This window comes from Syngnathus floridae, chromosome 14 (genome assembly GCF_059516105.1).
Source record: "Syngnathus floridae isolate MCC-2025c chromosome 14, RoL_Sflo_1.0, whole genome shotgun sequence".
NCBI lineage: Eukaryota > Metazoa > Chordata > Actinopteri > Syngnathiformes > Syngnathidae > Syngnathus > Syngnathus floridae.
In genome coordinates this window covers 4,709,132-4,737,130 of record NC_142426.1, presented here as the reverse complement: position 1 = coordinate 4,737,130, position 27,999 = coordinate 4,709,132, and the positions used below count along the sequence as shown (strand labels likewise).

At 45.1% G+C, this 27,999-nt stretch overlaps 1 protein-coding gene across 1 annotated transcript in view; it reads left to right on the top strand.

Annotated features, from left to right (window-relative positions):
- The first annotated feature begins 201 nt into the window (after window positions 1–201).
- cdh2 (cadherin 2, type 1, N-cadherin (neuronal)) overlaps window positions 202–27,999 on the top strand; it is a 44,428-nt gene continuing 16,630 nt past the window's right edge. The window contains exons 1-3 of the mRNA XM_088396086.1: window positions 202–603; window positions 2,272–2,380; window positions 25,889–26,100. Of these exons, the coding sequence (XP_088252212.1) occupies window positions 541–603; window positions 2,272–2,380; window positions 25,889–26,100 (384 nt within the window). The 5' untranslated portion in view covers window positions 202–540. The remainder of the gene's footprint in view (window positions 604–2,271; window positions 2,381–25,888; window positions 26,101–27,999) is intronic.

The following is a 27,999-nucleotide window of genomic DNA, read 5'->3' as shown; positions in this document are numbered from 1 at the left end:
CTGATTGGACGTTCGGGTTTGCAAATACTTAGAATCTTAGATCCTAATCTCTTTGTTCATCAAAGATTTTTAAAACTTAGATCCTTTGTCACTCCCCCCCCCCCCCCCCCCCCCCCCTTCCCTCCCCCGCAGCAGTTTAATGTTTAGAGAGCGCACTCTTATTCTCCGGCAAGCAGTGTGTGACCAGCAGGGAGAGACAGTGAGAACTGTTTTTTATAGTGGAGTGGACCAGTGGCTCGTCTTTTGTGTTGCTTTGGAGTGAAGGAAGCAAAAGAGAGAGAGAGAGAGAGCGAGCGAGAGAGGTTGAAAGAGGCGGAGGCGAAGAGGAGGAGAGTTGGAGCAGCCTCAGTACCAGCCAGTGCTTCTCCTCGGATACACTCCACGGAGGAGGCTGCTGCAGCCGAAGACGCCACACACCCTTTCTTCTTGCAAAAAGAAAAAAGAAAAGAAAAACGGAATTGTGTTTTCACCCTAATTTTCATTTCGGACCAACGTGTGGGATTGCACTTGTGATTTTGAAGAGGAATTAAGCCAACCAAAATGTACCGACGACGGGAGGGCAGCGGCGGGCTGCTTCTGCAGGCGCTCTTGGCTTTACTGCAGGTAATTTCCCCGTGCACCGAACCGGGACACTCAAAGTCGCATTGTCTGTTCCAGACGCGATGTCGCTACTCTATCTCGCGTGCCAGCGACCATTTTTCTCTCTCTCTCGCTCTCTCTCTTTCAACTGAACGGAGAACGCTGTTTAACGGACACGGGGAGCGACCGTTCAGTTGCGCGTGCCGTTGGCGCTAGCTAACGGGTCGTCCCGTTTATTCAAACTACAACAAAATCTTACTTAATTTCAATTCAACAATGTTTGGCTTTTATTACACCCGCATAAATACACTGATAACCGAGTTGGAAAGCGCTTAAGTTGAATATCTGCGCGTGTGCCTCAGGGACGATGGGAGAGTTGATTGCATCATTATAAAGAGCTACTCATCAGCCTTTTGTTGTTTTTTGAATCGCTTACAACACTACAATACATGTATTTTTAAACTTGCAGCGTACCACTCACAAATACACACTTCAAATCATCCAACTGTGGTCCATGTTACCCCCACTACACGCAACAGGGCTTATGAGGCTTAAGGGCAAAATGAGTGCACACACAACAGGGGGGGACAATATTAAACACAAAGCAGTAATACTCGAGTGTTTCAAGCTGGCATCGTTAGAAAACATTTGTGACTCTTTTTAGAATAATTATTGCCACTAGGGAAAGCAATCTTTGGCTCGTGGGCTGGATGTGGCCCATCTGATGCGTTTCAAACGGTCCCAAGTACAATTTCCATGCATTTCATCCACAAGTAGACTCATGAAATGTATTTGCCCCCCCGGTTAGAAAAAACAGCCCACCTTTGTCCTATAGTATCCCAGCCCAGCTTCCCTTTCATGTTCAATTTAAATTCCTCTGATTAAGCAGCGGCACAAATACCCACAAAGCATTTTTTTTTTTTTCAGGTTGAGGGGGGGGCTCTCGTTCTACATTCTTCCCAGAGTTCATGCAATGAGAAACGGGGTCAAATCTGGCAGACAAGAAACAGAATCAATGCTGAGGTTATGTTGTGGGAGTTTTAGACTACTCTAGAGAAATGCTTTACACCCCTTTATGATTCATTTCTTGCCAATTCTGAGAAGCGAATGGGCCAGTACTCCTTCAAATTTGAGTAGATAACTTCCTGATATGGTCAGTTTTATCTCAATGACTCACTTCAAGTGTAGGAGGGGAGGGGGGGGGCAACCAAATTCCGGTAAATCCACAGTTGGTAATCACAATTTTTTTTTTTGGGCTTCCTGGGTGTTCCGCCCGCTTGTATGGCAACAATAGCGGATTGTTGGCATGTTCGTTGTACGGCCGTGTTCCTGCGCTTGCAAAGTACACAGCGTTGATCAGAAAGGCCGACACAGAGGCTTGGCAGTGACGCCCGCCTGCGCCTGGGCCCCTCCACTGGGACAAATGGAGCTTGTTCTTGCCCAGCCATGCTTTTTGGCTAATGCTTAACCCTTTTGGCCTCATTATCCTAATTGCAGTGCCTGCTATAAAAACAACAGATGCTTTTGTACAACTGAGGGTGGTGGTGATGCAGGCGGGGGGGGGGGGGGGGGGGGGATTGAGACAGTGGGGGATTCGAAACGTGAGCGAGAGGTTTTGGTAGGGCACGGGGTGCATTTTTGTGGATTGATTTATGACTCATTGTCACCCACCCTCTCCCCTCCCCACCGCAGATTGCAGCAGAATGCGGGGTCATCCCACCATGCAGGCCTGGCTTCTCTGAAGATGTATACAAGGTTGCCTTGCCAGATATCATCGAGAAGGGACAGCCCCTTTTCACTGGTGAGTGTTGATTCACACACACAAACACCCGCACCCCTCCCCCCTGCTGTCTATGTATCGCTATGCTCCTATGTTGCAATGTCACAGTATTCCTGCGCAAAACAAGGCCAACATTTTGGAAAATCACCAACCGGGTCGCTACGAGCCGTATCGTTGGCCTCATGAACCAGCTCACATGTGGTTCACATTTATATCAGCCCATTTGCTTACACGTTCCCCCCCTTTTTTTTTTTTTCTCATGGTGAGCTGAGAGCCCTGTGTACAGAGTTCAGCTTGTTAGTCAAAAGTGAAAGCATACATTGTGGCTAACACTCCTCCGTAATTTGCATCTTTCACAGGGGCTCCCCCGGAGGGCAGATAATGAAAATCCATTGCGCGTATTTCAATAGCTATGCATGCGCCTTTAATCGAATAATTGGCGTTGCTAAACGTTAGGTGTGTAGCATTAGCACCTTAGCGCAAAAAAATGAGTCATCTTGCTAAACTTAGATTGTCTTGAGGGAAAAAAGTTTCGAGAGTAACCACATTATGAGAAATAATTTGTCATGATACGGGAATAAATGTTAGTTTTTTTTTTTTCTTTCCTATTACAGGACAGCATTTTATGAGAACAAATTGTGCTGTAATTTAAAAAGCGGTGATGTCACAAAAAGTTAAAAGACATGACTTTTTTGTGTAGGCCCAACACTTCTTTGTTGCACAATAAAAGGCCGGTTGGTTCAATTAGATCACTTTTCACAGACTTTCGCATCAGGATCCTCAAAAATGTTTCCGTCTTTTTCGGCAGTTACCCATTGAACTCCCCAAAAAAAAAAAAAAAAGCCTGACCGGCGCCGCTATTACTGGCCTAACAAGGATGCGGCTACTGTGAAGCCACACATTGCTCTTACAGCCAGTAATAAAAGTGGAATATAACACCAGCGCGCCATTAGCAAGGTTACAGCCTCGAGGTCGTTTAGGCCAGAAAACATTCGAGCTTGTGTTGGATTTCACAGTATGTGCCCAAAAGTTGCACACCGCTGTTGGTGTGAGTCAGAGTGGGGGAGGAAGGGAGGGAGGGAGGGAGGGGCGAGGTAGAAATGACTCAAAAAGCGCTCGGACGGCCGACTGCTGCTTTCAATGAGTTTTACCTCGTGCACAAGTTTCCGTTTGATCCAACAGGTGATGGATTTCCCTCGGCCGGCTTGCGGATGAGCCGTGACCGGGGGTAATGGCGTTTTTTTTTTTTTTATTTAACACCCCCCCCCCCACCCCCAGACCCCACCCCTAGCGCAGCGGAGATTTCCTTGACAGAGAGGGGCACTCCTGTGTCATTGTAATGCAGCCGAGCAGCTCAGCAGCGTGAGATGATGTTAATGAAAGTGCACTCTCGGCTGGAAGACTCCCACCGTGTGCCGGGAGAGACAAAAAGCCCCCCGCGGTGGCAAGAGTTTGCCCAAGTTTTTCAATTGCTGCTTTGGATATTGTTTACTTGGTCGATACTTGGCATGTGCCCTCGCATCTCTTTAGGCTTGGTCAATTTTCACCTGAAAGGGCTTCACTGATGAATAAAAAGCATTAAGAGACATTTCTCCCCCCCCCATTTTCTTTCCTGGTTGGTTTTGCAAGGCTGTTTTTGAAATGAGATGGCCCATGTTAAGTTACTTTGTCGCTTATATTGTCTTGTCTTAACAATTGCAGACTACAAAGCAAAAGGTAAGCCGTTAAACGCCTTTGTCCCGTCTGATTGCAGTCTGGCAGATTAAAGGAATGAATACACAGCCAGAGAAGCGTAAAATGGTGGAAATGGCGCTACTTGACTTGTAAACAGCGCACATTGTATGCAGCAAATTGAAGACTTCCTGCCGATTTGATGTTGGCAAAGGCTGCCCGGCACAGTTGATTGTAAGATTTAATCGCGATCCTCGGGGGCGTCCTCTAGACTTTAACAGTCAGCTGGCAAAGTGAGGCGACATTGATTTTCAATAAAAAAATCTTTTTTTTTTTTTTTGCAAAGTTAGTTGCCGGAGCGTTGCAAAGAAAAGCCAAGAAGGACTTTTTTTTTTCTTTTTTTTTTTGAGAACTGCGATCCAGTCAGGTAAACGGAGGCAATGCTCTTTGTTAGCCGATGCAAATCCTTGAAGCTTTCAAAGCATGAAATGTTTGCTCTGGCCTGATAAGTGAATAGAGTAGAACCAAAAACCAAGTTATTTATTAAAAGCCTTCTACAGACAAAGATAGCTTATCTTGTCGTGGCTTGATTAAGAAGGCGACGTGTTTAACAAAACGGCATTCAATTTCAGCCGGGTGGTGGCTGCGGGTGGTTTTGCCCCTCCATGGAATTCTGGTGTCTTGCCCATGCGCATTGTGCTGTTTTTATCCAGCTGGGGCCTTCAAACTGGAGAAAGTGTGTCAGTCGGAGCATTATTCAGCAGAGGTTTTCCGCCCTAAAAAGTGGGTTAATGAAAAGGCCACGAGCTTTAACTGCACTTAAAACACTTGGCTTCATATATTCTGCTTTCTCTCCTTGTGCACGTTTTTGCGGTGTATCTTGTTTTGTTCATCACTGCAAAGGACTTTCTCAGTTATAGGTGCTTCATGAAATAAATTGCAACCATTAGTGTCAGACATTGAGACGTGGCCGGTACATGGGCTAGCGTTGCAAATTTTCTGCTAATCTATCATTGAGTAAAATAGCTGGTCTTGGCATTGTTGACACAAGACCGAGCATTTAAAATAAACTAAAACGTCACTCGGCAAAATCCTTTTGGAGTTGTTTCTGTTCAGTCCGACGGCCGCTTCTGCAGCTGTGACCACTTAGATGTTTTTAAAGGGGGCCCCCGTGTTTGGCAAGACACGACCCCGCTCGACCCCGTCCTGTAAACTGGGCCAAGTACCCTTCGAGCTACTCAAGCATTTTTTCCTGCTCGCAGAGTGCACGGTCGGGTCTGGCTAAACGGACCGGCAAAAAAGGTTGGACGTATGGGCGGGCGTGGCTTGGTGATGCTTGTCAGACAGATGTTTGTACGTCCACACCTGACCTCCATGCGTTAGGGTGTGACATTTTGGTGGCAGAAGAGCTGTAGGAAATGCAAACTCTACACAGGCGGATCCGCAACAAAATTCAAACCCAGAACCTCTCGGTTGTGAGTCAGATGAGCTAACCACTGGTTTCACCGTGCTACCCCCCCAGTCGGCTTTACGGATGGAAAAGTAGTAAGATAAACAGATGTCTGAAAGTACAGACCTGCAAGACTAAACTTCAAACCGCAGCGAGGAACGATTCAGCCAGCTTAAAGAATTCTCTGGCCCTTCATGATCTTTTTGTATTGAATGAAAATAGGACATTTGCAACCATCTACTTTTACTTTGGAAAACAATGACCATCAGTATTTCTTGTCTGATATTGCTCAGCTGTTGAGTTGTTTTGTAATCACTAAATATTACCAAATAAACAAAAATAATTGGTTAATGACCAGTAATCAGGGAAACACTTCCGATTCTTATTATTATATGATTATTATTATTTTTTATTTTTACCAAGCCACCTTATGGCCATTCCTCTTCCCCCTGAAATGACATCTCACGTTGCCTTTTATTTAACGACGTGCTTTGCTCATAACGTCACTCTATCGCCTTCATACTCCTATTTTCTTTCCGGAAGGAAATCGATACATGCAGTTCTTTGTTTACAGTGATCAATATGTACGTAATGAAGGCAGTGCTCCAATTCCCAGCTGAAGCATCACTGGCAGGTTTGAGTTGAATAGGTTTTATTCTTTGCATTGTATTCATGGATTTATTGTCACTTTTTCTCTTTATCTTTCGAGCAGCACCATGGCCTAGATAACCTACACAAATTGTAACGGTAGAATTGAATAGTGGCAGAATATATATCTGTAGGAAAAAAAATATTGATACGATTTGTTAATTTTCATGAAACGCTGTTGCCGTGGCAATACTAATAAAACAACACTGTTTTTGAGGGTATAAAAACAAATCAGGCCTGGCACAAAAAAACAACAACAATATTTTCGAGATTTCATTGTGCGATTTTCAATCCTACAAATTTTTAGCCACGTATTCTCTATTGTATGTTTCAGCTAGCCCTGCAAAAATTGGGAGGCATAAGTAACAACCCAAAACCTACCCCAAAAAATTTTGGAGCCATGTCCCAAGCCTAACAGGATTTTTTTTTTTTTTTAACTAAAATTTGGCAACATTTTTGTCCTTTTACACAGAGGTGATATTTTAACTAGAAAATTTACGTTTCTTCAAACTTTGTTTTTTTCAGTAATTGAAGTTATTGAAAGCTTTTGATGTGGTTGCATGGTGTTGACCCTAACATGCCAGGCAGGCAGGAGCCCAACGTGGCCAGGGATGCGAGCTGATCGCTGCTCTACTTTTTATTTCCCCTTAAACAAGCTCCTAGGGCAAAAAGTGTAAACGTGGAATAATAATAATCATAACGTTAGCATAAAGCTGGCACAATCATTCGTAGCTAATTGGTGGGTGCATCTCTGAGCCTGCTGGGTGGCATGGCGGGATAAGGCGTAATTTATTTATGTCTGACCTTTTCAGGCTGTAAGTTCTTAGCTAACTGGAGGCTGTCTGAAAATAATCCCTCGCCATGTGCGAGCACGCTATGCTTTAAGACCATTACGGGTAGCATGTAGAGGGCTAACGTGGCGCCAATAACTTCTCATCACCTCTGTTCATATCGCAGTTATCAGCTACAGGCCGTGCCCTCCATTACTGGCAACTAGCAGAGTCTGACATTGGCCGGTCGTCTCAGTCATGTGGGGGTGGGGGGGGGGTGGGGGTTGTCCTTCACACATAATTAGCTTGTTCAATTCAAAGGCACAAACAGTGACACATTTGTAGCCAAGGGTTAGTAAAGGCTATTTGACCCATACAACCTCAATCAAAGGAAATCTTTACTGTTTGACTCAAATAAATATGCAGTCGATACAAAGCCGTTCACAGTAGATAGGTGAACTTTTTTTGCCTCTTGCGCACGAGTGCTGGTTTATAGCCTATTTGGTTTGAGATCACACCTGGGTCCAAACAATCTGAAATGACGCGTTCATTTGTCCACGTTACAAAATGACTCCTGCATGAAAGGACTGAAGGAGTGTTTTGTTCTCTTGCTGTGTTGATTTAATGGGGGAAAAATGCAATGAAAGCAGATTAAATGCAAAGAGGTCATGTATAAATAACTATTGACCTGACTTTCTTGCACATATGCCTGTGTATAACGGGGCTTTGTATTCTTTGCCAGTAAAATTTGATCTTAGACACAAAGATGTGAGCATACAACCAAAAGACAATGACATTTTTTTTCTTTTTTGCTAAAGCAAACAACTCTATATTGTCTCCAACACAACCTCCTTGTTCTGCAATGGCTTATTTCGCAATACTGACATTCAATTCCGACCACTCAATCTACCCCATTGTGCCTTTTGTTTCTCATTAAGTTAAACGGAATCAGAGCGCGTAGGGACCTTGAAGGCCTTTTGGTTTTCCATCAGCAGGCACGTGAAGGAGCCACTCCCCATCCCCATTATGTTGTCCGTCTCATTAAATCTTTGGTGCAGTCGGCAGTATATTCAGGCTCAGTTGCGTTGCTGTTTTTTTTTTTTTCCTGGCTGCGGCTCTCGCTGCTCTTCTTTACACTTGTCCGCTTTGGTTTGATTAAAACAAACTCTGGCGCAATCGCAGATTGATCGCGCAAATGTTATCATCTGATCTTTGGACCGTGGTCCTTTTGCAAGTGAACTCTGGTGTGGCTTAGACTATACTCGGCACCCCCGTTCTCAAATGAAAGACCTGTCTGCTGCAGGTAGAAACTAAAAAACACCCATGTTTTCCCGTTTATACCACACACTTAAAAACATCTCCCCAAACGAGGAATCGGCTCTCCATCACGAAAAGAAATTTGACGCTGGGGCACATTGATTGACCCAGATACAGTAACCATGTTCACAAAGAGGCGACGACCTCCCGCGGGCCACGCCGACTATTGTGTTCCCGGCAGAGGCTTCAATTACGACGCACCAGCGCTCAGTTAGCCGCTGCACCTTTGATGACTCACTAGGTTGTATCTCGTGACATTGTGCATGCATCATCCTTTCATCCTTTGCCTTCCTCTGAAACAGAGGAGCTCCCCACTGCTCCTGTCCGTCCCCTGATGGATGTGATTTAATTGAGTCACGGAAGGATGGAACTCCTTTATTCTTTGTCGTCAGTTCAAGTCTCCAAATGACCTTTGATGCCTCATTTCTTAAACATGTGTGTGGAATTTGAGGCGAGTTGCGATCTATTCCTATTAGAGTCTTAATCTCAGGTAGATATGCGATTGGGAACACAATGTGACTACCAAAAACTAGTCTGATGCAGCTCTGGATGTTCCACGTCTCGAGTGATCTACTGCGAGCAGAACCCGATGACACCCCGATGGCACGCCTGCTTGCCATCACAGTACACGGATATTATGATTGACCAAAAACAATTTCTAGTCTCAATTTGAGCGAACACCATGGCAATAAGCAACATATCGCTCGGCGGCCCGCGTTGTCTGAGTTTATACTATCGCTGCCTCTGTCGATATTTATTGAGGCATTAAAGAGCGTGCGGCGTGTCGCCACTTTATTTCCTGCAGCACTGCCGCCTCAGCAGGAATGAGGCTGGGGGGGGGGGCGGATATTCTGACAGAAGTGTACAATATAACCCCGCGGGATGAACGTTTGAACATTTTCATACATTTTCTATACAAACAGCTTCACGTAAAATAACCGTGGGGGATTGGAAAATTTCCACGAGGTTAATAAGTACAACGAAATCTATACGTTCTTCCTATCGTACTGTAAATATATCGCTGTTGATTCATCAGATTAAAATAGAAACGAGTAATTGTTTTTTTTTGCTTGTCAAAATATTTCCAAAAATATTGGTTCAGGAGATTCCTCTTTCGAAGACCCGGCAGGTGGCAGCTCATCAAAAGGTGTTGCGTTGTATTTAACTTTGCGCAACCTGTCATTCATAAAATATGCTCAGCAGCAGTCCACAAGAAAATATCCGTGCTGCGCTGCAACCAGCAGTCAAGAGCAGAAAAGGCTCGCAGAAAAAAAAAAATCACTGCTTCACCGAGGCAAAAAACTCATCTGGCAAAAAAAAAACATTTATACGCTTTCTTAGTTTTACGTTACAGCGTGAAGGAAGGGGGTGCGCTTCTATTTCCTCCTCGCATACTACAACTGTTTACAATTGTCGTAGTGTGAAATATCACCCCGCTTTGACGTTCTCCCAAGAAGAAACACCAGCGTGCCGTCACCTTTACGCCTGCTGGCCGACGCTCCATCTTCTCCAGGCCCGATGTCAGCCTGCTCCCCTCACACACACGGCGAAACCTTCTAAGCAGTGTGACCTTTGTCGAAGATAAGCTAAAGACTTTTGGAATAACAGCCTCAGCCTTTAATTGATGGCCGTTGCTAAACATATGAAGGCTGCGAGCCAAGGTTATTGACCTTTCACGCCTGTCCTGGGTGATAGAAGGAGGTAGACACACACAGAAAATGAAATGGGTTATAATAGTCGAGCCCGGGCTTGGTTGGCAATTTATGCTAACTTTTTCTTGCGGTTTTACTTCAGGCTTATTGTGCATACGGTCTATTTGTAGATGTAGTTCAATGGGGGGTGGGGGGTTGGGGGTGATCGGACAGATAAGAATTTAAATAAAAAAGAAACATGAAAAGAATGTCATGTAGACAGCAGAAGAGCCAGCTTTGGCCGGAGAAGATTGAGCTGATGTTATTGCAGCCTTGTCCCCCCCCTGTAAAAAGCTGGCGGGGGGTTAGGAAGGCATGCATTTATATTGGATCAACATGCCATGATGTCTTTTTCTTCATCCAGTCCCACTCCTCGTGTTTATAATCATAAGCAGTCCCTTATGGGGCTTGACTGACCACCTTTATTGACTCTGGAAAAGCATATCTTTGCTTGATGCATTGTTTGTGAATAGCACCGACCGACCCCAGTGGAAATAAGCCACTGATAAAAAAAAAAAAATAAAAAAAAAAAAAGAAGTTGCTCTATAAATGTGTTTTGCCATTAGAGGGCGTCCCCGGTGAGGTCAAACTTAAAAGCATAATTTTAACATTGTGCATTTGCTTTGTTCAGATAATGGATGCATGGATGGATGCTGTGCTCTGAATGTTGCCATAACCTCAATTAGTGAGCATGAACACACACATGCACACGCACACCCTTTACGCCGCTTCAGCCGTGTTAATTTACAGAGAGTAGTTGAAGTGTTTATTTCGGCTAATGCACGAGGAGAATGGGAGCTAGCCTGCGCGCGCGCATTTGTTCGCAGGATTCGTCAGCACGCCTGGTACTCGTCAAATTATACAGCACGTAAAAGAAAAAGTGGGAGGAATGCGTCTGGTGGTAACTGGGCCATAAGGAGTGTGGGGGAAAACTTGATGTTGCATTCAAGTGGAGACATCAAGTGGGTGGCAGCTGATGGGCGGCACAAACACTAAAGGCATGCTCTCGCTAACACCAAATATGGTTGTCATCCAAAAGTAGACAATGAATCAAGGAAAACTACTTCAGTGGCAGATGGGACTACTTATTTATTGGAAGATGAAAGCGGTCAAATATTCCTTAATGTTAATGAGATAAGCTTTAATTGTTTGTTTAGAGAGGGCCCCAGGTGCACACAAACACGTATTGTCTTTTAAATTGGATGTTATGGAATAAAGAGCGGAAAAGCCAAGAATGTGCGGGCCAATGGAGATGCGAGGTCAAAAGGCACAAACAGGGCTTTGTTCTGCATTTGTCAGGGTCACTCCATGTTGGGAGATTGTAACAGGCAACAGCAGCACATATTTCATTTTGTAGCTGTTGAAAGATTTACAGATTCCCTTTCGGGAGCCGGAATCTGGATTCAAATGAATGTTTACACGTTGATGCCGAACATCCAGATTGAAATGACACGTCTTAGTCGTTTCACGTTGTGTTCTGTGTCATGTTCGTCACAGCAGACGTGACGCAGCCGCATTTTTGAGCCATGATAGCGTTGCCTCGAATAGCGCTAAATCATCAAGCAGATGATGGCGTCATGCTGCGGAGCTGTTGAACACATCACAGGGTGTGGATACGCCACCGAGGTCTCGGAAGAGTTTTCCGATGAAAACTTGGCCTCTCGCCTACTCTCTGATCCGGCCAATCGTATATCGGTCTGCCTGCAGTGCTCTCGGCGATCACATTCGCATTGATTTGTGTCCGCTTGAAATGGAGGAGGTCCCAGACGCTGCGCACATGCTAAAGAGAGAGCTCTCTGTTTGTGCTTTGCTATGTTTAACCACTTCTTGGGAACCGCACAGTTTAGAGGTTGATTCCATGGCTGTTGATCATGCCTTTTCCCAGACCACCAAAAGTGTCTGAGCATGCGAACACGGGCAGCTGTGCGGATAAAGCTAGAGAGGGGGGGGGGGGGGGGGGGGGGGGGGGGGGTGTTGGTTTTGGTTTTGGTTGGCACGTTCGCTGTCGGTCAGAGTGGGCTAAAAAAATGGACAGCTGGCCGGACAATTTTCAATTTGATGGGACTGGGGAGTAACACGCGAGGAAGCAGGGTTGCCACAGCTTCCTCTCGCTGGCTCGGAGTGAATGCTTGGCACATGAAGTACAAGCTATATGTATTCTGACGAGAGGAGGTCATACACATCAAATTTCCAAACATCTTTCCACATGTTTCAAATGTGAGACCTCACACATGACAATTGCCATGTGTGATTACTGCTCTTAACGGCGTGCGGTGTTGGCCATCACAGCACGCCACACACACATAACGGCAGTATTTCTCCACCAGCAATTCTCCTCGTATAAACCAGATGTCCGTCATAGACCGACCTGTGAGAGGTAGTAGAAGGATAGAAGCTAACTGCTTCCTCTATCTGCTAACCACTAACTACGTTGCGTTGTTAAAGAAGGCAAGTTATACAGTACAAAATACTCGACACAGCCGGTTGCTCCCCTTTTTTGTTCGGCAACAGCGCAAGTTTCGGGTTGCTATGTAATTGGCTATTGTTTTGTTTCATGTCCGGGCCCCAGAATCCCAGGCTAGGTCCAACTCGACGTTGGACCTCACATCTTTAGTTCCGATCGTCGGCCTAGAAAAAAAATGGCCTCTTCACCATCCTCAATCACAGGATAACCACCCGGGGTAATCTTTTAGAGACATCTGATAATCAAGCCTTAGCACCGACGTAACTGGTTGTAGGACTTCCATTCTACGTCCATGCAGAAAGCGGTAATGGGCGGACGGGCGTAAGAGGAGTAAATTATGTGCGAAGGAGAAGCCTCCCTTAATGGGAGTCTGTCTCTGTTCACGGGAAATATGAAAGAGCCTTTGTTAGAGAAGGGCTTGCTGCTGACAGAAAATAACTAGCCCCCCCACCCCCCACAACTTCCAAATTCATTGCCTCCTCTCCTGCTCATCCGTCACTCCACTCCCCCCTCCCGATAAGCCTAGTATGTGTTTTCTGTCAAAGTCGCTCATTTAAGATTCCACGCCGCGCCCGCTGTACGGAGGAGGACCCGGGAGACACTCGGCTGCATTGTTAGTATTCACCGTCTCCTCCAGACTTCCTGCCACTGGGTGGGCACTCGGGCCGAGACATGTACAGTCGGTGATTCATGCTTTCACCTGTGATGTCCTTCACGTGTGTTTGAATTCCCGAGAACCAGTATTGTATACAAGACGGGCGATATTTAGTTCCACGCGGTTAATACGTGGCCGGCGAGCTGCACTGTTGGCGAAGGTTGTATTTTTAGCTCCTGCGCCGACGTGTGCGATTGTGAATCTCCTTAGGCTATGCTAAATAAAGAATGGACCATCAGCGAGGGGAAATGACTGCTTGGCACCGCTCTGGTGGCGTGTCTTTCATCAGGTCGCACGTTGCTCTCCTCACACCTGCGGCTCATGACAGGATGTTGGCAGGTGTTAATTGCCATTGTAAAACAGGGCCATGATGCTCTGTGGTTTGGTGGCAGACCCGGTCCTCCTGTGGCTTACACAATGGCTAAAAAAAAAAATCATTGTCACTGTGGGCTGGACTCTGGTACTTTGATTAGTTTGGTCAAGTGTGAACAGAATTGTATAATACGCACATCACCATACAGTAGGCGTTGTTTTTATTTTGGCTAGATGCTTCTTATGAAGAAGTTATTCATGAAGCTTCAAATGTGCTTTGTGAATTAGTCGTACTTTTTGACTCCTCTAAATGGCTCTGTTGGTTTAAATAAAAGAATTTGAGAAGTGCTAAGACTTTTGGCCCAATGTTGAACAGAGTGCCCTCTAGAGGAATGTAAAATTACAACAACTAGTTCATGAAGCTTTATTTTCCATCACGAACAGCATCCTTTTGATGTTTGTCAAAATAGCAACGTGAACGGTAATCATTCATCTCGCTTTGATTGTGATTCATTTTTATTTATTTTTTTTAGCAGCAACACACAGCAGCGTTTGTTTTACAGATGTTTTGGAGCCGTTGGTCATAGTTTGCCTGCCTTGCCTCGGGAGCTCCACATAGTCCCGGCAGAGAATCTATTGGCGCCATATTGACTTCCTCTGGCTGTCTCCAATGGATTTGACATGGATAACGCGCTGGGGTTTTGAGGCGCGAAGGGGGGAGGGGGGATGTAATAAAAGCGAGAGACCCACAAATGAAAGGAAGCCAGAGAAATAAAGAAGACTGAAATGAAGAGGGCTCAAGTTGGGAAAAGCCAATAGGTTGTCAGGGGCAACTACCTCAGCCCTCCCCTCGAGAAGGCTAAGATTGTAGATGAGTAGGACAGAGTAAGACTTATTTGGCTCAAACAATACGCGATACATTTCTACGTAAGTGATTTATAATTGACTTTTCCCGGTTCCCCGCTCGGGACATACAGTTAATGAGGTTTATAGTTTCGCGTTATTGTACGCTTCAATTGTTATAGCAAAGGCAACGTTCATTTGTTTAATTCACCGGGCTGCGCTGGTATTGTAGCGGAGGCTTTAACAGTCGTTCTCTGGAAACGATAAGGCTTATTAGGTCTGATGGGCCTCCCGTCTCATATAATCTAATGTGGCCATGATAGACAGGATTCTGGGTTTGGATTCATTCGTACCATAAATCCAAGCACATTCCCGGCCCGGCCCTGTGCTCTGTAATGGGCCATTACGGGCCATGTTTGTAGATGAAGGAGCCAGATGTCCCTAATGTGGTTGAGGGTCCAGCGTTGGCTTTTTAAGAGAGGAGACGCATGAGCTGGACAGTGTCCCTCATTAAAGTGACCTGCTTGCCGCTAGATTCGACCCATAAAACAGGGCTTTAATGTTCTTAGCAGAAGAGCGCCACAATTTGCCCACAGCTCCACGGCTGTAAAAGAAGGGAATTGAATTCCATAAGAATGATCTGTTGTCATAGCTGGTGGCACCAGCTGTCTGACCATGTTTAAATGTAACCCCTGGGTGTCACTCCCGACTCTGTCGGCTGCCATGATCCTAAAAGCTCGTCTCCCGCTGGTCCACTTGAGCGGAAGAACCTTGCTGGATTGGAGTGGGCATATGCAAGGAGAACAGCAAGCATTTCAAAATGACTTGCAAGACCTTGGCCATGCGTCGAGGATGCATCATGTGTAACGACTCTACCTTATTTGTTTTCTTTATCCAAATTGGTCAATTTACTTGGCACATTGACTGTACTGTATCCATGCATGGCGGCACTCTCCCTCTATGGACACCTGCCTTTGTGTTTGGGCAGTAAAACTTGATGCACAGCTGCTAGGGGAGCACATCTTGGGGTTGGTGCAATGCCGATGACCTCCTAATGTGGATTCCAGCGAGGCAGAAAGACAAATGTTTGGGTTTCCAGGTCTTGGCGGTATCCTGGGCTGCTGCAGCTGTCATGTTATCCTTCTGTGCTCAGGACCTTTTGAGCTCAGCAATGCAACCTAATATCTACTTGCTCAAAGGCCTTAAACTATAGCTAGTCTTATTTTGACAGATACCTTCATACTTCATGTGATCGTTGATGTTCCAGAAAATAAATTACGTTTACGTAACAGCCTGATGGGGTGGGGGGAGTGAAAAGCCAAATTCTGCCCCACATTGTGAGTGTCGACACATTCATAAACTTGGGAGGCACCGTGTGCGAACGTTGTCTTCTCCTCCCACATTGTCTTTAATTGAATTCATGCTTCTCAGTGGAACGCCGAAACCTCGTTTGTATGCCGGTCATACCGAGAACCGATGCAAATCTTATTTACACTTGCTGCGCTCCGTAGTGTTGCCCAGTGCAGCCAAGTGTCTCGTTTTAGCCAATTTGCAGACCCCCCGATTCTGATAGATGGTTCTTTTAAAGATGCAAGCCAACTCCGCCTCCATTCCTCTCTCATGGCCTAGGACACAATGAAGCAGATACTCTCAGAGCTCCCAGTCCACCACCCCCAATCCCCCTCGGTTCTCTTTTTTTCCACTTGTTTTTTTTTTTTTTTTTGTTGCAACTACCCAGTCTGTGGTCTGAAAAGCGATTGCGGGAGTTGCGGAGTCGTTGCGGGAGTCCCGCTTTCAAATTCGGTGCTGATAGTTGAGGTGTGGCTACAGGCAGAATAGGAAAACAAGCAGCAAGGGAGCAGCAGACTCTCCCCTTTGCCGCCAGGCTAAAAGCAGCCAGCTCATGCCTGATGCGAGACCTCGCTCAAAGGGATTTGTGACGGGGATGCACTTTGACCCCTCAACGCCTACATTATGTAAATGTGTGCAGAAAACAAGGAGCATAATACTGTTAGTTCCACAGAAATGCACTTCGTTTACTTAGAGTAAGTTTTGTTTGCTATACCCACGACTGGCAAACCACTCAGACAACCAAGACGAACCTGTTGTCGCGAAATGGCCCTTCCTTGCATGTGTTGTTACGGCGCTGGTTGGTAAGGTAACCAGATCTCTCCCCTCCCTATCCCTCCTAAGCCATGTTATTGTCCCTGCGCACAAAGGATGGGGGATGTGTAATATAAGACGGAGCAGCACGATGAGGTTCATGGAAAACGCCCTTTCCCAGACCGTATCAGCGCGTATCAATTGACCATTTCGGGAAGGAGCGTAGCGTCAGAAGATACGGGACTGGACCAAACCAGCTGCGACTTGCTAATATTGTTTGCTTTAATTCATGTTTGAACGTGCGCGTGTCATTTTCTGCCAAAGGGCAAAGCCTCCACTCAATGAATTTGTTCACTGCTTTGGCCGATTTGTTCCCACTAATGACTGATCGCTCCTTTTGTGTTTTGAGCCTGACAGAACACTCGCAGAGTCAGGTCCCGTTGCAGGACCCAAAATTGGCAGGATTGTGATGCATTTGGAAGTGTAGTTGTGCAGCAGGTGGTGTGGGGGGGCTTGCTTTTTTCTTCTATGAGCTGCTTATACTTAATACCGCAACGTCTTATAAACCACAATGCTTCCTTGTGTGGATTAAAATGGGCATTGACGGCTGAATGTAACTTGTTTTCACCAACAACAAAAAAAATGTTTTTAATAGGGCTGAGACTCAAATTGGTGAGGTGATTTATGTCCAAGCATGAGTGGATTTACAATTTATTTTAAAGCCCCTGATTTAAGTTATGTACAAGGCAAAATATGTTTTATGATGTGTTTTAATCAATTCGGGACTTTTCCTTTTTGAAAGCCTCGCCACAAGTCAGATGTATGTAATTCAAACCATATGTTGCGGGGACTTGAAAGGCTCATGCAGAATCAACAGACACAGCTGGCTGACAGACAGTCTTGTGATCTCCAAGCCCGCGCGCTGTCTTTTTGCTGAGCTGGGCGAGCTCGCCAAAGCGTGACCTCCTCCGACTAATTATTAGCCCTCCGATGACGTGCCGTTGTTGAATGTTCCTTAAAAGCGTCCGGCCGGGCTCGCCTGAGCAAGCAGTCTGAGCCGGTGGGTGGGTTCGATGCTGACGCCGTCTGAATTTTATTTATGGTGGCATGCTGCCTCATATAAGGCTTTGCAGAATCACACTCCAGATTGGCAGCGAGCTGGCCGTGGACGATGAGTTAGAGCCCACCCGCCTTCAGCGCTGATCATTAGCGCTTCCAAAACACTGGGATATTAAAGTTGCTTTTACGGCTCCTCTTCAACAAGCATGCAGAGGTCTGCAGATTATCGAATTCATATAATACGAGTTATAAAAGCCGTAGATCTTTAGCATTGAGTCGTGGCATCTGGGTGGTGTGGTCCGGAGGATCGCGTAAACTAATAAGCAGATATGTCATGCCCTGACCTCTGCAGATAGGACAAGTAAAACTTTGCGATTGTTGGAAATAGTTTGGATGCATTTGTGTATAAATCTCAAGCTATCTGAGTATCAATCTTGTGGTATGATAACAGTCTGCGATTAGAAGTAGATTTAGAAATAAAATTAGTTACAGACCTTATATTGTGTTCTGCAGCTCGGAGGAAAAGGCTCGATTCTGGTAAAAGAAAGTTTGAAGAGCAAATTGTACCACCTGGAACAATTTAATCCCCCCCTCAAGTATTTCCAACAAGGAAGAAGTGTCTGTTTAATGTGCCTGCCAACTATAAATGTGTCCAACTCTGACCGGGTCTTCGTAACGAGAAACAATTTCCATATTCATCAAAGCTACGTCTGTTTTCGCTTCATCAAGTTCATTTGAGCATTTCCTGTTTTTTTTTTTTTTTTTTTAAACAGCATCTGCAACAAAGAAACATCTTGCCATCTGCCGTCAAACGTCTTAGGCTGGGATTAATTCGGAATAGTCAGGAATGAGTTTGTCAGGGGACGAAAGTAAGACCAACAGAGAGTCAGTCATATGCAAAGTTGGTGCCGGATTATGCGGAAACAGTTTGATGTTTAATCACTCCTTGTGCATGAGGCGCGTAAAATGGAGATAGAATGGCTTTCCAAGAAGCTCAGACGGAAGGAAGCACGATGTCCTTCTGGTGAATCTTGCCTAGCGTGAACTCGCACAAATGTGTGAGTTTCCACTGAAGCAGAATGATTGGACGGGACTGACCCGGCACAGAACCCCCATTTCTCCTCCGCCTCTCATCTCTCGCCCGACTCTCGGCGCCTTGATTAGGGTGACGCACGGCGAGGTGTCAGGCTTTTATTGCATTTTTATGGCACTGCGGCTGTCCCGCCTCAAAGTGCAGCATAATCAAACGCTTATCGCACCTAAAGCAACAATGCGGCCATTTTGCCAGCTCGGAAGTCATCGTCTTGACGGTTACCACGTTAACGTAATGACGATACGATGCTAGCCGATTTGAGCGGCGACTTCCTTTGACGCTATTAGCATTCAAAGCTGCGCTATTTCAACTTAGTTGGAATAGGACCATTTTCCTTCCCAGACGTGATGTTGTAATGCAAATGTTTTCCTTTCCGACATAGTTTAGCATCTTTATTGTCTAGCCGCAATTTGTAGAAATTAGGCTGAATAGCATCGCCGATCCTTGCCATTGACTGCGCCTGTGCCACCTTATAGTTTGCGAGCGCTCTGAACAAGGTGACACAACATTCCATCATTCGTCACATTAAAAAGCCCCAAAAGGTCTGGAAGCATTTCTACAGGCGGAGACAGATTTGTACATGGTCATGCTTGTGGTTGCTTGTTATGTTATAGCTTCAGACAAACTGAGGACAGATGTGTTTGGAGTCATTTCCACCCCCTCCCCTATTCCTTCCTTCTCCCCCCTTCTTGATTCCTCTTTCTCTTCCGCCCTCCTTCCACTTCCCCTAATCTGGGACTCATTGTGTGTGTAATAAAGCACAGCTGCACACATCCCGCCCGCCCGCTCTGCGCCCACTCGGTCGAGCTGATTACATGGGCGGAAGAGTCCAGTCACACGGCCATGCGCCCTTAACGCAGATAATGCACGTTTCCATCGGCGACGCTCGGCGTATCGGAATCGTGCCAGTACTAATCGCTGACACCTGACGTCACATTGAGTACTTAACACAAGCGACCCGGTTCGTGCTTTCACATCTTGAGTTTATATAAATATTTGCACGTTCTGTATGCGGAATATTTCGATGACAAAACGGCTTTCTTTCTAATACAATTTCAAATCACGAAGCCAGACTCTGGGTGAACAGAACAGTCAATGTTTGAAATAATTTACTCCCAAGTTAAACTTCTCTGGCGGTTCCACTGAACTTTTGTCATTTCCACGGGGCGTAATCGCATGTGCATTATGTGAGACGAGAGCGAGCGGCTGCAGAGTTTCAATTTGGCTGCTGGGATGATGCTCAATTGCTTCAACGCGGAAATAAAAAACCCGGCCGTGCATGTGAAAGTGAGCAGTACTAATAGAAAAATGTGAGAAATTGAAAGGCAAAACTTCTTTATTAAGTATAAAAGATTGTGTCGCCAATCAACAGGACTTGTCTCTACTAACAGGTATGCGAGAGATACTGAAAGGGTCTGAAGAAAAGATTTATTATAAATGACAGGGTTAAGATTTAGATTGGTCGGGGGGGGGGGGGGGGGGGGGTGACGTTCTAAGCGCACTGTAGTTTGACTACCATGGCAACAGCGAGGGCCATCCAGGCCATCTCGACTCAAAGCATTCACAAAAGCTTTTTAATGGATTTCTTTGTCTCCACTGGGCAAACAACTTTTCATCCATTTAAAATCATGATGCCTTCATCCTTGAAATGCACCAGCAACCATTTTCTTACTTTTATTTTGTGGAAGACAGATGGGTCGGGGAAGAAGGGTCATGCAGGTTAAAGTAGATTAGTAGGGAGATCTCAGCTGATGGATGCGTCCACAAAATGCATTTTGGACGCTGCAAGACATTCTCACGTGCACCAAGTCAAGCGGCGGCGCCGCCGCGTAAGCTGTCAGAGGAGAAAAGCTTGAAAGCTTTTAAGGGCCAACATTGGGCTTGTCTTTGTACGGTGTTTTTACGCTTTTCTCTCTTTGTCAAGCGCAGGCTAATTGTGTTCCAAGCGAAATTTGACACGTATTGATTCAAACGTGCTACGACACACACACACACACACACACACACACACACACACACACACACACACACACACGGTGTGTATTGGCAGCTGCCCTAATCCTTCGCTTTGAAGAGGTTTTTTCCCCCCCTCGCTGGCTCACATTGTTTTTCAGACTTTTTTTTTGCCCCCTTTTCTCCACAGCCTTTCACTTGAAGCAGTGCCTGTGAAGCCTCGGGTTGGTTCGTTTTGTTATCATGAAGGGCTTTTTGGGAAGTGTGGCACATGACTTAAAAGAAAAAGAGGAAAAAAAAGGGTAATGGTGTGACTGCAACCCACAAAGTGACTCGTCGTTGGCTTTGTTTAGCTTGATGAGAAGCATTTAGGTATCTCAGTAGCTTTAGAGATTCTAGAATTTCAAGATGAGGCATTTTGGGGTGTGCAAAACATCCGAGTGAGGGTCTCAGATGCCAACGCGCAATCGAACGGTGCTTTCCAGCGGCCGTCGGCCTCATCGTCTTTTGTCTGCCGCTTTGTTTGTCGGCCAAGAGGATGCGCCTGCCTCCTGTTGGCTGGCGCTGTGCTTTATCCAAAATGGAAAAGAAAGAAAAGCCAAAATTCCACTGGCTTTGTTCTCCGGAATCCAACATCAACTCGTGCCACACGTGACGAAAAAATGGCTTTCACAGCCTCAACATTAGTTCTTTGCTAAATTGTCCTTCAAAACTGCCTGCTCCATATGTGTGTGAGCCATTCATTGAAAGTGACTTGTCAAAAAACACACAAATTTATAATTAGCTCACATTTGTAAAATAATATTGCGCCCTTATGATGATACAAAAGACACATTAACTCATTGACTGTACGCATAAGCAATGAGCACAAGATGGTTATCGCACGACATCGCTCAGAGACACGAGGATTAGCACGATCCCGCTCCCGACTATTTGAGAAGCACATCACGTCGCACATCACGTCCGAAGGCTTCTTGTCATGCGCAATGACGATCGTAATCACGATAATAGTCGTCGGTCTGCCGCTCGCACTACTAAGTGAACGGCGGGCCGAGCCGAGCGGGCGCTTTGACAGTTTGTCAGAATTTAAATCACATTCTAACGTACGCCGCGTCAATTTCATCCAAACGGGATAACATGCGGTTTTCTCAGCGGTCAGTTTCTGTTGATAATGGCTTTGTCTTCCCGCACATTCATTTGCACAACCTTTGCTCTGTGCAAATCAAAGATGTAATGAATGCTGCTCTTAGCCATCTGACTCGAAAGCCAACGTTCATACTGAACATCAACTCTGCATCTGACTCAATCCCCAAACCAATTGTTCCCTTCTTCCTGCCCAATGGACAAAAGTCAACTATTTTGTGGTTTTTAAAGGATCCCGATTGCCAAATAGTATTTCAGAAACTTTTCTTCGCCGTCCATCTGTTCGCCAGAATGCGGCGCGGCGCACAGCTGACAAATATGCATTCTGTCGGGAATTTAATGGAAACAATATGCCTCCACTCCTTCGTGCAGACAAACTGGGCCGAATCCTTTGACCGCAGTGATTTACATGCTAACCCAAATAAGTGCTCAAGCAAGAATTCCGCAGCACACAACCTTTATTTGATTTGTCAAGTTGTCTCAATTCTTATTTAAGACTGGGAGGATTTTCCCGACCGTTGCATCGAGAGCAGCGCACGACAGACGATATTTATTGCGGCTACGGAGAACATGGTTACAAGTTTCCCACGTGCTGAAAAGCAGAACTGAGGCCACTGACATCACAGCGCAAGTCACCTAATCTGTTTTTCCATAAAAAACTCAGCAGGCCTGATGGCCCCTGTGGGGAAACCTTTGGCACACTTCTGCTTTTCCTCTCTCAGTAAATGGAAGACAGGAACTTTTAAACAACTGTAATCAAAAAATCTCATAAGATCATCAAAAACGGTTACTTTGTCAATGGAAGTAGCAGTACCGTTATTTCACTTTTACTTCACTAGATTGCAGAAATAGTGGCCTATTTACCGACTAGATGGGAAAGCCCAACCTCACGTGGATTACTGTTCTTCTTTCTGGTCAGTGACACCATTTTCTGGTCAGTGACACCATCCACACAAGTGCTTAAACAATAAGTGTTTAGTGAATGACCTTAATGGCAATCATCTGAAATCCGAAATTCCATTGTTACAACTGTGATGCAGCCATTTTGTGCGATCTGCCTGAGAGAGACTTTATTTTTTTTCAAATCACATTTGCATCATGATTCGTATGTTTAGAACCATCTATTTCTGGCTAGCGTTGCCTGTCAAAGATTCTAGTAACCTTTAACGCCTCACTAAATTATCTGGTCACTCACTTCACTAATTCACACCGCTATGCCCGGATATCTACCGAAAGATTAACTTTATCAGTTCCCGGCTCCAGTGACACTCTAATCCACACAGTTGCTTGGCTATGATTGCGCTGTATGGAAAAGTCAGTTTATTTGCTTAACATACCTCTGTAAATAACCCCCCTCAGAACTTGTCCTCTGCGGCAGACAATCCGAGTTTCAAAGTGTTTTTCAAAAAGATTGTCTTCTCTTTTGGAAAATAAACTGGATTTGCCTGGGGGAATAAGGGGCTATCACTAAATGTCACCCTAAGAAGCTCACAGTGGATGGTTTCGTTAAGATATCTTTTGCTTAGCTGGGGGTACTTAGTACTTGATGTGGGATTAGACTACCAATGGATGATATTTTCCACCTGGTTAAAAGCACTCGATGCAAATCTTCAACTATATTCACAGTGGAGCTCTCAAACGAGGCATCTCTGTAGGCTATTTGGGGATTTTCCCTTGTTCTGTGGCGAGTAAAGTTATCGGGTAGCCTTGCTTATACCGACCAAGTAACAATGTAAAAAGGACATCCTTAAGGGTCACTTTCCTTGGGGGGAAAAAAAAATAAAGCATCCAAATCTGTGTTAGCCACTCAGTCCGCCATGGCGCTTATCACTGTATTGCAATGTGGATGAGTGTGATAAGAGAAAGTCATATCGAAATGCTTTTTTTGGGGGGGGGTGTCTTCATAATGTATTCTTGCGAGAGTCCTCAGGAGTCCACAGATTTAACGTGGAAAAACAACTCCTCCAAAAAATGTGCCTTCACTGCACAAACCAAGTGATGACCATTTGAACTTTTAGAGACTGTTAAAGGGTTTACACTTGAATTGAGCATAAACACTTCTGTAATGTTTTCATGTAAAACCGTCGCATATTTTCAGAGCAACTCGAAATGCGTGGAAGGCTTTGCTCGTTTGAAGTGCATTACTCGAACGCCTTCAAGCACTTGAGTGTGGCAAAAAGGCAAATGTCCTTATTTACAGATCCAAGCTTTAGCTCCAAGCAGTTGACTGAAGTTTTCTGGAAAAATGAGAATGTAGCAGAACCTCACAGTTGAGTGAATGTTTGCAAATAGTTTTGATTCTCTTCCCGTCAAGTCTAGGTCACCTAGGTCTAATCGCTCTTAAGGTTTTAAATCAGCAAACTAGACACAAACGTTTACATTTTCCCCAAAAATCTTGTAAGCGCTGCAGATTGCGCCGGTTTGAAGTATGACTTCAGTAAATAATTTGGAGATTTCACATTCAACGGGATCATCTGCTTTAATTCGCATCATCACAATTCCTTTGAACTTAGTGTTTAGTCGAGGTGCTGAGCTATTTGCTAGGCTGGGGTATGGGCTAAGTAGGCTTTTGGGGTTTAGTTACTGGATCTATGTGGATCTTTATTAGTAGTATTCCATATTACGAAACGAAAGCCATCTCTCGCTATCGCTCCCGAACCATTAAAGTCCGAATTTTCTCGTGATGGCGCAAACAATAGAGGGGCACTATGGTACTTGGGGTTAGCCTGAGTTTTTGTGTGGTGTGTCACTAGTCAAGGGGGGGGGTGCATATAAACGTTGAATAGGATCATTGAGTCGGAGGTAATTCCGGGGCCCGGTGCAGGGCATTAGTCGGACAGGCCATTCTGCTGACGGGCCCGTTTGTCCCCCACACACACCCTCCTTTTTTTTAACCCCCGGACCCTCCCCCTGCTGTATCGGCATTTCTTTCCGCGCTGAAGCCTTTATCGTTGTACCCATGACGACATGTCTGATGGGGCGTGGCAGCTGAGATCTCATTCGGCCTTGTAGTGTGGGGAGCCGACGTGTCCACGTATAGATTGCAATAGTTAGACCTAACACATTGGATTTTTCAACATGGATAAATTAATATAAACAAATTGACATCCTCATTTATTATCATCCAAGGTGGTTGTGCTGGCTGGGAATTTGTGGTGCGAGTGTAGAATGTCGAGCCTCCCTGAGATGTTGGGATCTCTACATTTCAGACAATGTTGACGAGTTTGAGCTTAAACATTCACTGCGTATATTTTACAATAGCCAGGACGGCGAAACTCACGGTGTTGCGTGCAAAAATATTTTGCGGGATCGCAAGATTTAAAGTCACAGGCAAGTCTATGCAATATGTAGCAGGTTATCTTCTGCTGCACACAGGCCAAGTAATAAAAGGAGCATGCATCTCTGTCATCACAATTCTATTACAAACTGGGCGTGGAAGATTCTGGCTATTAATTAGGCCTGGAGGTTAAACTTATGATCCCAAGTCGATCTACTACATCCTCCGCCCAAGCCCGGAGGAACTTCCAAGTGCAAATAATTCCCTGAAGAGAGGGTCTCGGGCCCATGAGGTAGCAACAGAAAGCAAGATGAGATGCCCCCTTGCAGGCTTTTGTTAAATAATGCCCCTTTCTGCTTGAATAATTCAAAGTGGCAACAGCGGAGCTTCTACACAAAGCATACACCTCGGGAATATGTTCCCTTCTTTGCCTTTGTGCCATTTTGTGCAATGTATAGCTCGCTGCAAGTGGCCAAGCAGGGAACCCGACCAAGACTATAGGATCATACGCAAAACAGCCGTGTGTTTCTGTCCATTCATTTCCGCTATTGCTATACTGCCACTCGCGTGTAACACGCTGCCACTGAAGCCCTCGCCTGGACCGGCATCCCCAGGGGACACCTGTCTTTGGTGTTTCTCTACATCTGTGTGTTGTGATGCAATAAACATCACAAGCCCTGCCCGTGGAGGATTCAGCCATCCCAGGCATCACGGAATTCTGTGAGCAACAAAGCTAGCATGTGAAGGTTGATTTTAAAAGACGTACTATGTTGGACGGACGAATCTGCACATGAAGTTGTAGCAATAACATTTTGTCTTTTGGACACCGCTTCCCCTTAATAGCTCAGAAAGCTCAATTTCAGTTGCCTCCCCTTTCAAACTTGATATTCCCACGCACCTGTTTTGAGCGATACCTTTGGGGCACAACTTGACGTGAATAATTTATGAGCATAAGGGAGGGAATCACAAAATCTTTGTGGACCCTCCGTTGCTGTGTAGTTTGTCTTGCTGTCTGTCTGACCTTTTTAGGGATTGTTTTTCACCACCGGGCTCATTCTTAATTTTATCTCTCTCTTGCAGCGAGGTTTGCCGACTGTAGCCGAGAGGGTCTGCTGCGCTTCGAATGCAACAACCCAGAGGACTTCCGGATAGAATCCGACGGGGTGGTCTACGCCGCCAGGAATCTGCAGTTCTCTGGACCTCAGGCGTCGGCGCTGCTGATCAAGGCTATTGATGACACGACTCAGCAGGAATGGATAACCCTTGCCAGATTGATGCCTTCCAAGCAGCAGGTGAGTAAGCAAGAATGAATACAAAATGGATTCCATTACTTGACTCCAGTCACAACAGACGGTGAAAATAGTTGCTCAATAAAATGTCTTAATTTTCCTTTTAGGTGAACACACAAAATATACAAAAAAAACGACAAAAGAAAGACGGAATGATCAATTGTGCCCTTGCATCAATCAACTTCCACTGATTACCCTCAGTGCACATTCACAGATGACTAGTTCCCCAAATTGAAGCAGGTGTTCCACAAGACAAGATGGATGCCTGCTAATTAAAAGTTAATGTGTCAATTTAGTTGGAGCGCAAACATATACTTAACACGGTCAGCATCTAGCGAGAGCAGATGCGCAACGACTGCTCATAAAAAAAGATTTCAGTGAGCGAGTCTTGCGATGGAAAGCTTATTGCCTCTGAGAGACAGCAAGCATCTGCTTGAGCTCTCCTGGACAAGACAAGCAGTCGTCTGCGATTAATTACGTCGTCCAAGCGCTCATATGTCAACATTGTCTTTGGCCGAGGATAAGAGAAAGTTCACATTTAAGTGCACGTGTCATACCGCGCTTTCTTGTAGTCAGGAAATGAAAGAAACTTCTAAAGGCTTTCGAGGGTTGTCGATTTTATTAACTCGAGTGCCGGGGAATTACGCGATCCTGCTCTGAAAGACTCGACACAGACAGACATGTTTTCTTTCAGACTCTAGATAACAGTACAACTACCAAAGTCAAAAATAGCCCATTTGTTTGGATTCCAAACGATATTGAGTCTAATACAATTCTACGGATTCTATTTGGAATAACGGCTTGCCTGTCACCGTTATTAATTACAATCAATCATCTGAAATTAATCACTAAAGACACATGCAACATAAAACACTTGTAGCTTTGGATCAGAAGTGATGGCTAGCATGTTAACAGGAAGCTAACACAGAAGCCTACCCGTCACTCTGGGTTGCTTCTCTTCCAATGACACAAAACTAAATGCACCATAACAGTCAAAGGGATCTGAATCACAGTCCTTTGTTCACCCCCCTAAAATTTGGTCAATATAAGCTCAGAATCGTATCAAGCAAAGTGTAACTGGAACAAAACAAACCCAAATTAACGTCATAACTGCAATGAACTACAATTAGCATAACCATTGCCTCTACTTCCATCAATCCTTGCTGAAATGAGGAGCGTTGACAGTTGGGACATTTTCATTTGTTATTCCAAAGGACTTTGTCCAGACGCCAATGTTTTATGGAATATACACAAGCCTAAATGCAAGAATCTATCTCATTAACATAATCAGTATACTGACTAAAAGTGACGACATATTTGTCAACATGTTTGCCACCGGGGACAATTTCGAGAGGGGCAGATAAAAAACCAATTGTGGCGTAGTTCTTGGGGCCAGCAGGCACGTCTCGTAGCCAGGAACTAAATTAAAGTTTTAGCCAGTAATGATTTCACTGCCTCTCCAAGCACATCATCAGCCACACACAAATGCGGCTTAGGTCTTAATGATGCTATTAGTCACCGCCGTTGCTAAGATAAATACTTTTCCCAAAAAGGTAAACTATCAGACTTTTCTTTTTTCTTCAAACATAAATAAGGCATCCTCAACGTATGCATTCGCTGATGATTTCTTAATCACATCAAAGTTTGGTTATTATTTTTTTAATATCACCGTGAGTGTTTCTGCCTTGAGGCTGAAGACATTTTTATCGCTGACAACTAAACAATAACCTCATTAGAATGAAACTGTGTCTACAGACACAAAGTAACACTTAAGAAGTGAAAACAAGGGAGATTTCTCAAAGAATCACACTTCAATGTTGAGGCCCTGAAGACGTCAGAACGGACGATGTGTGTGTGTGTGCGTGCACGTTAGTGTGTGTGTGCTTCGGCTCCACAGATAAG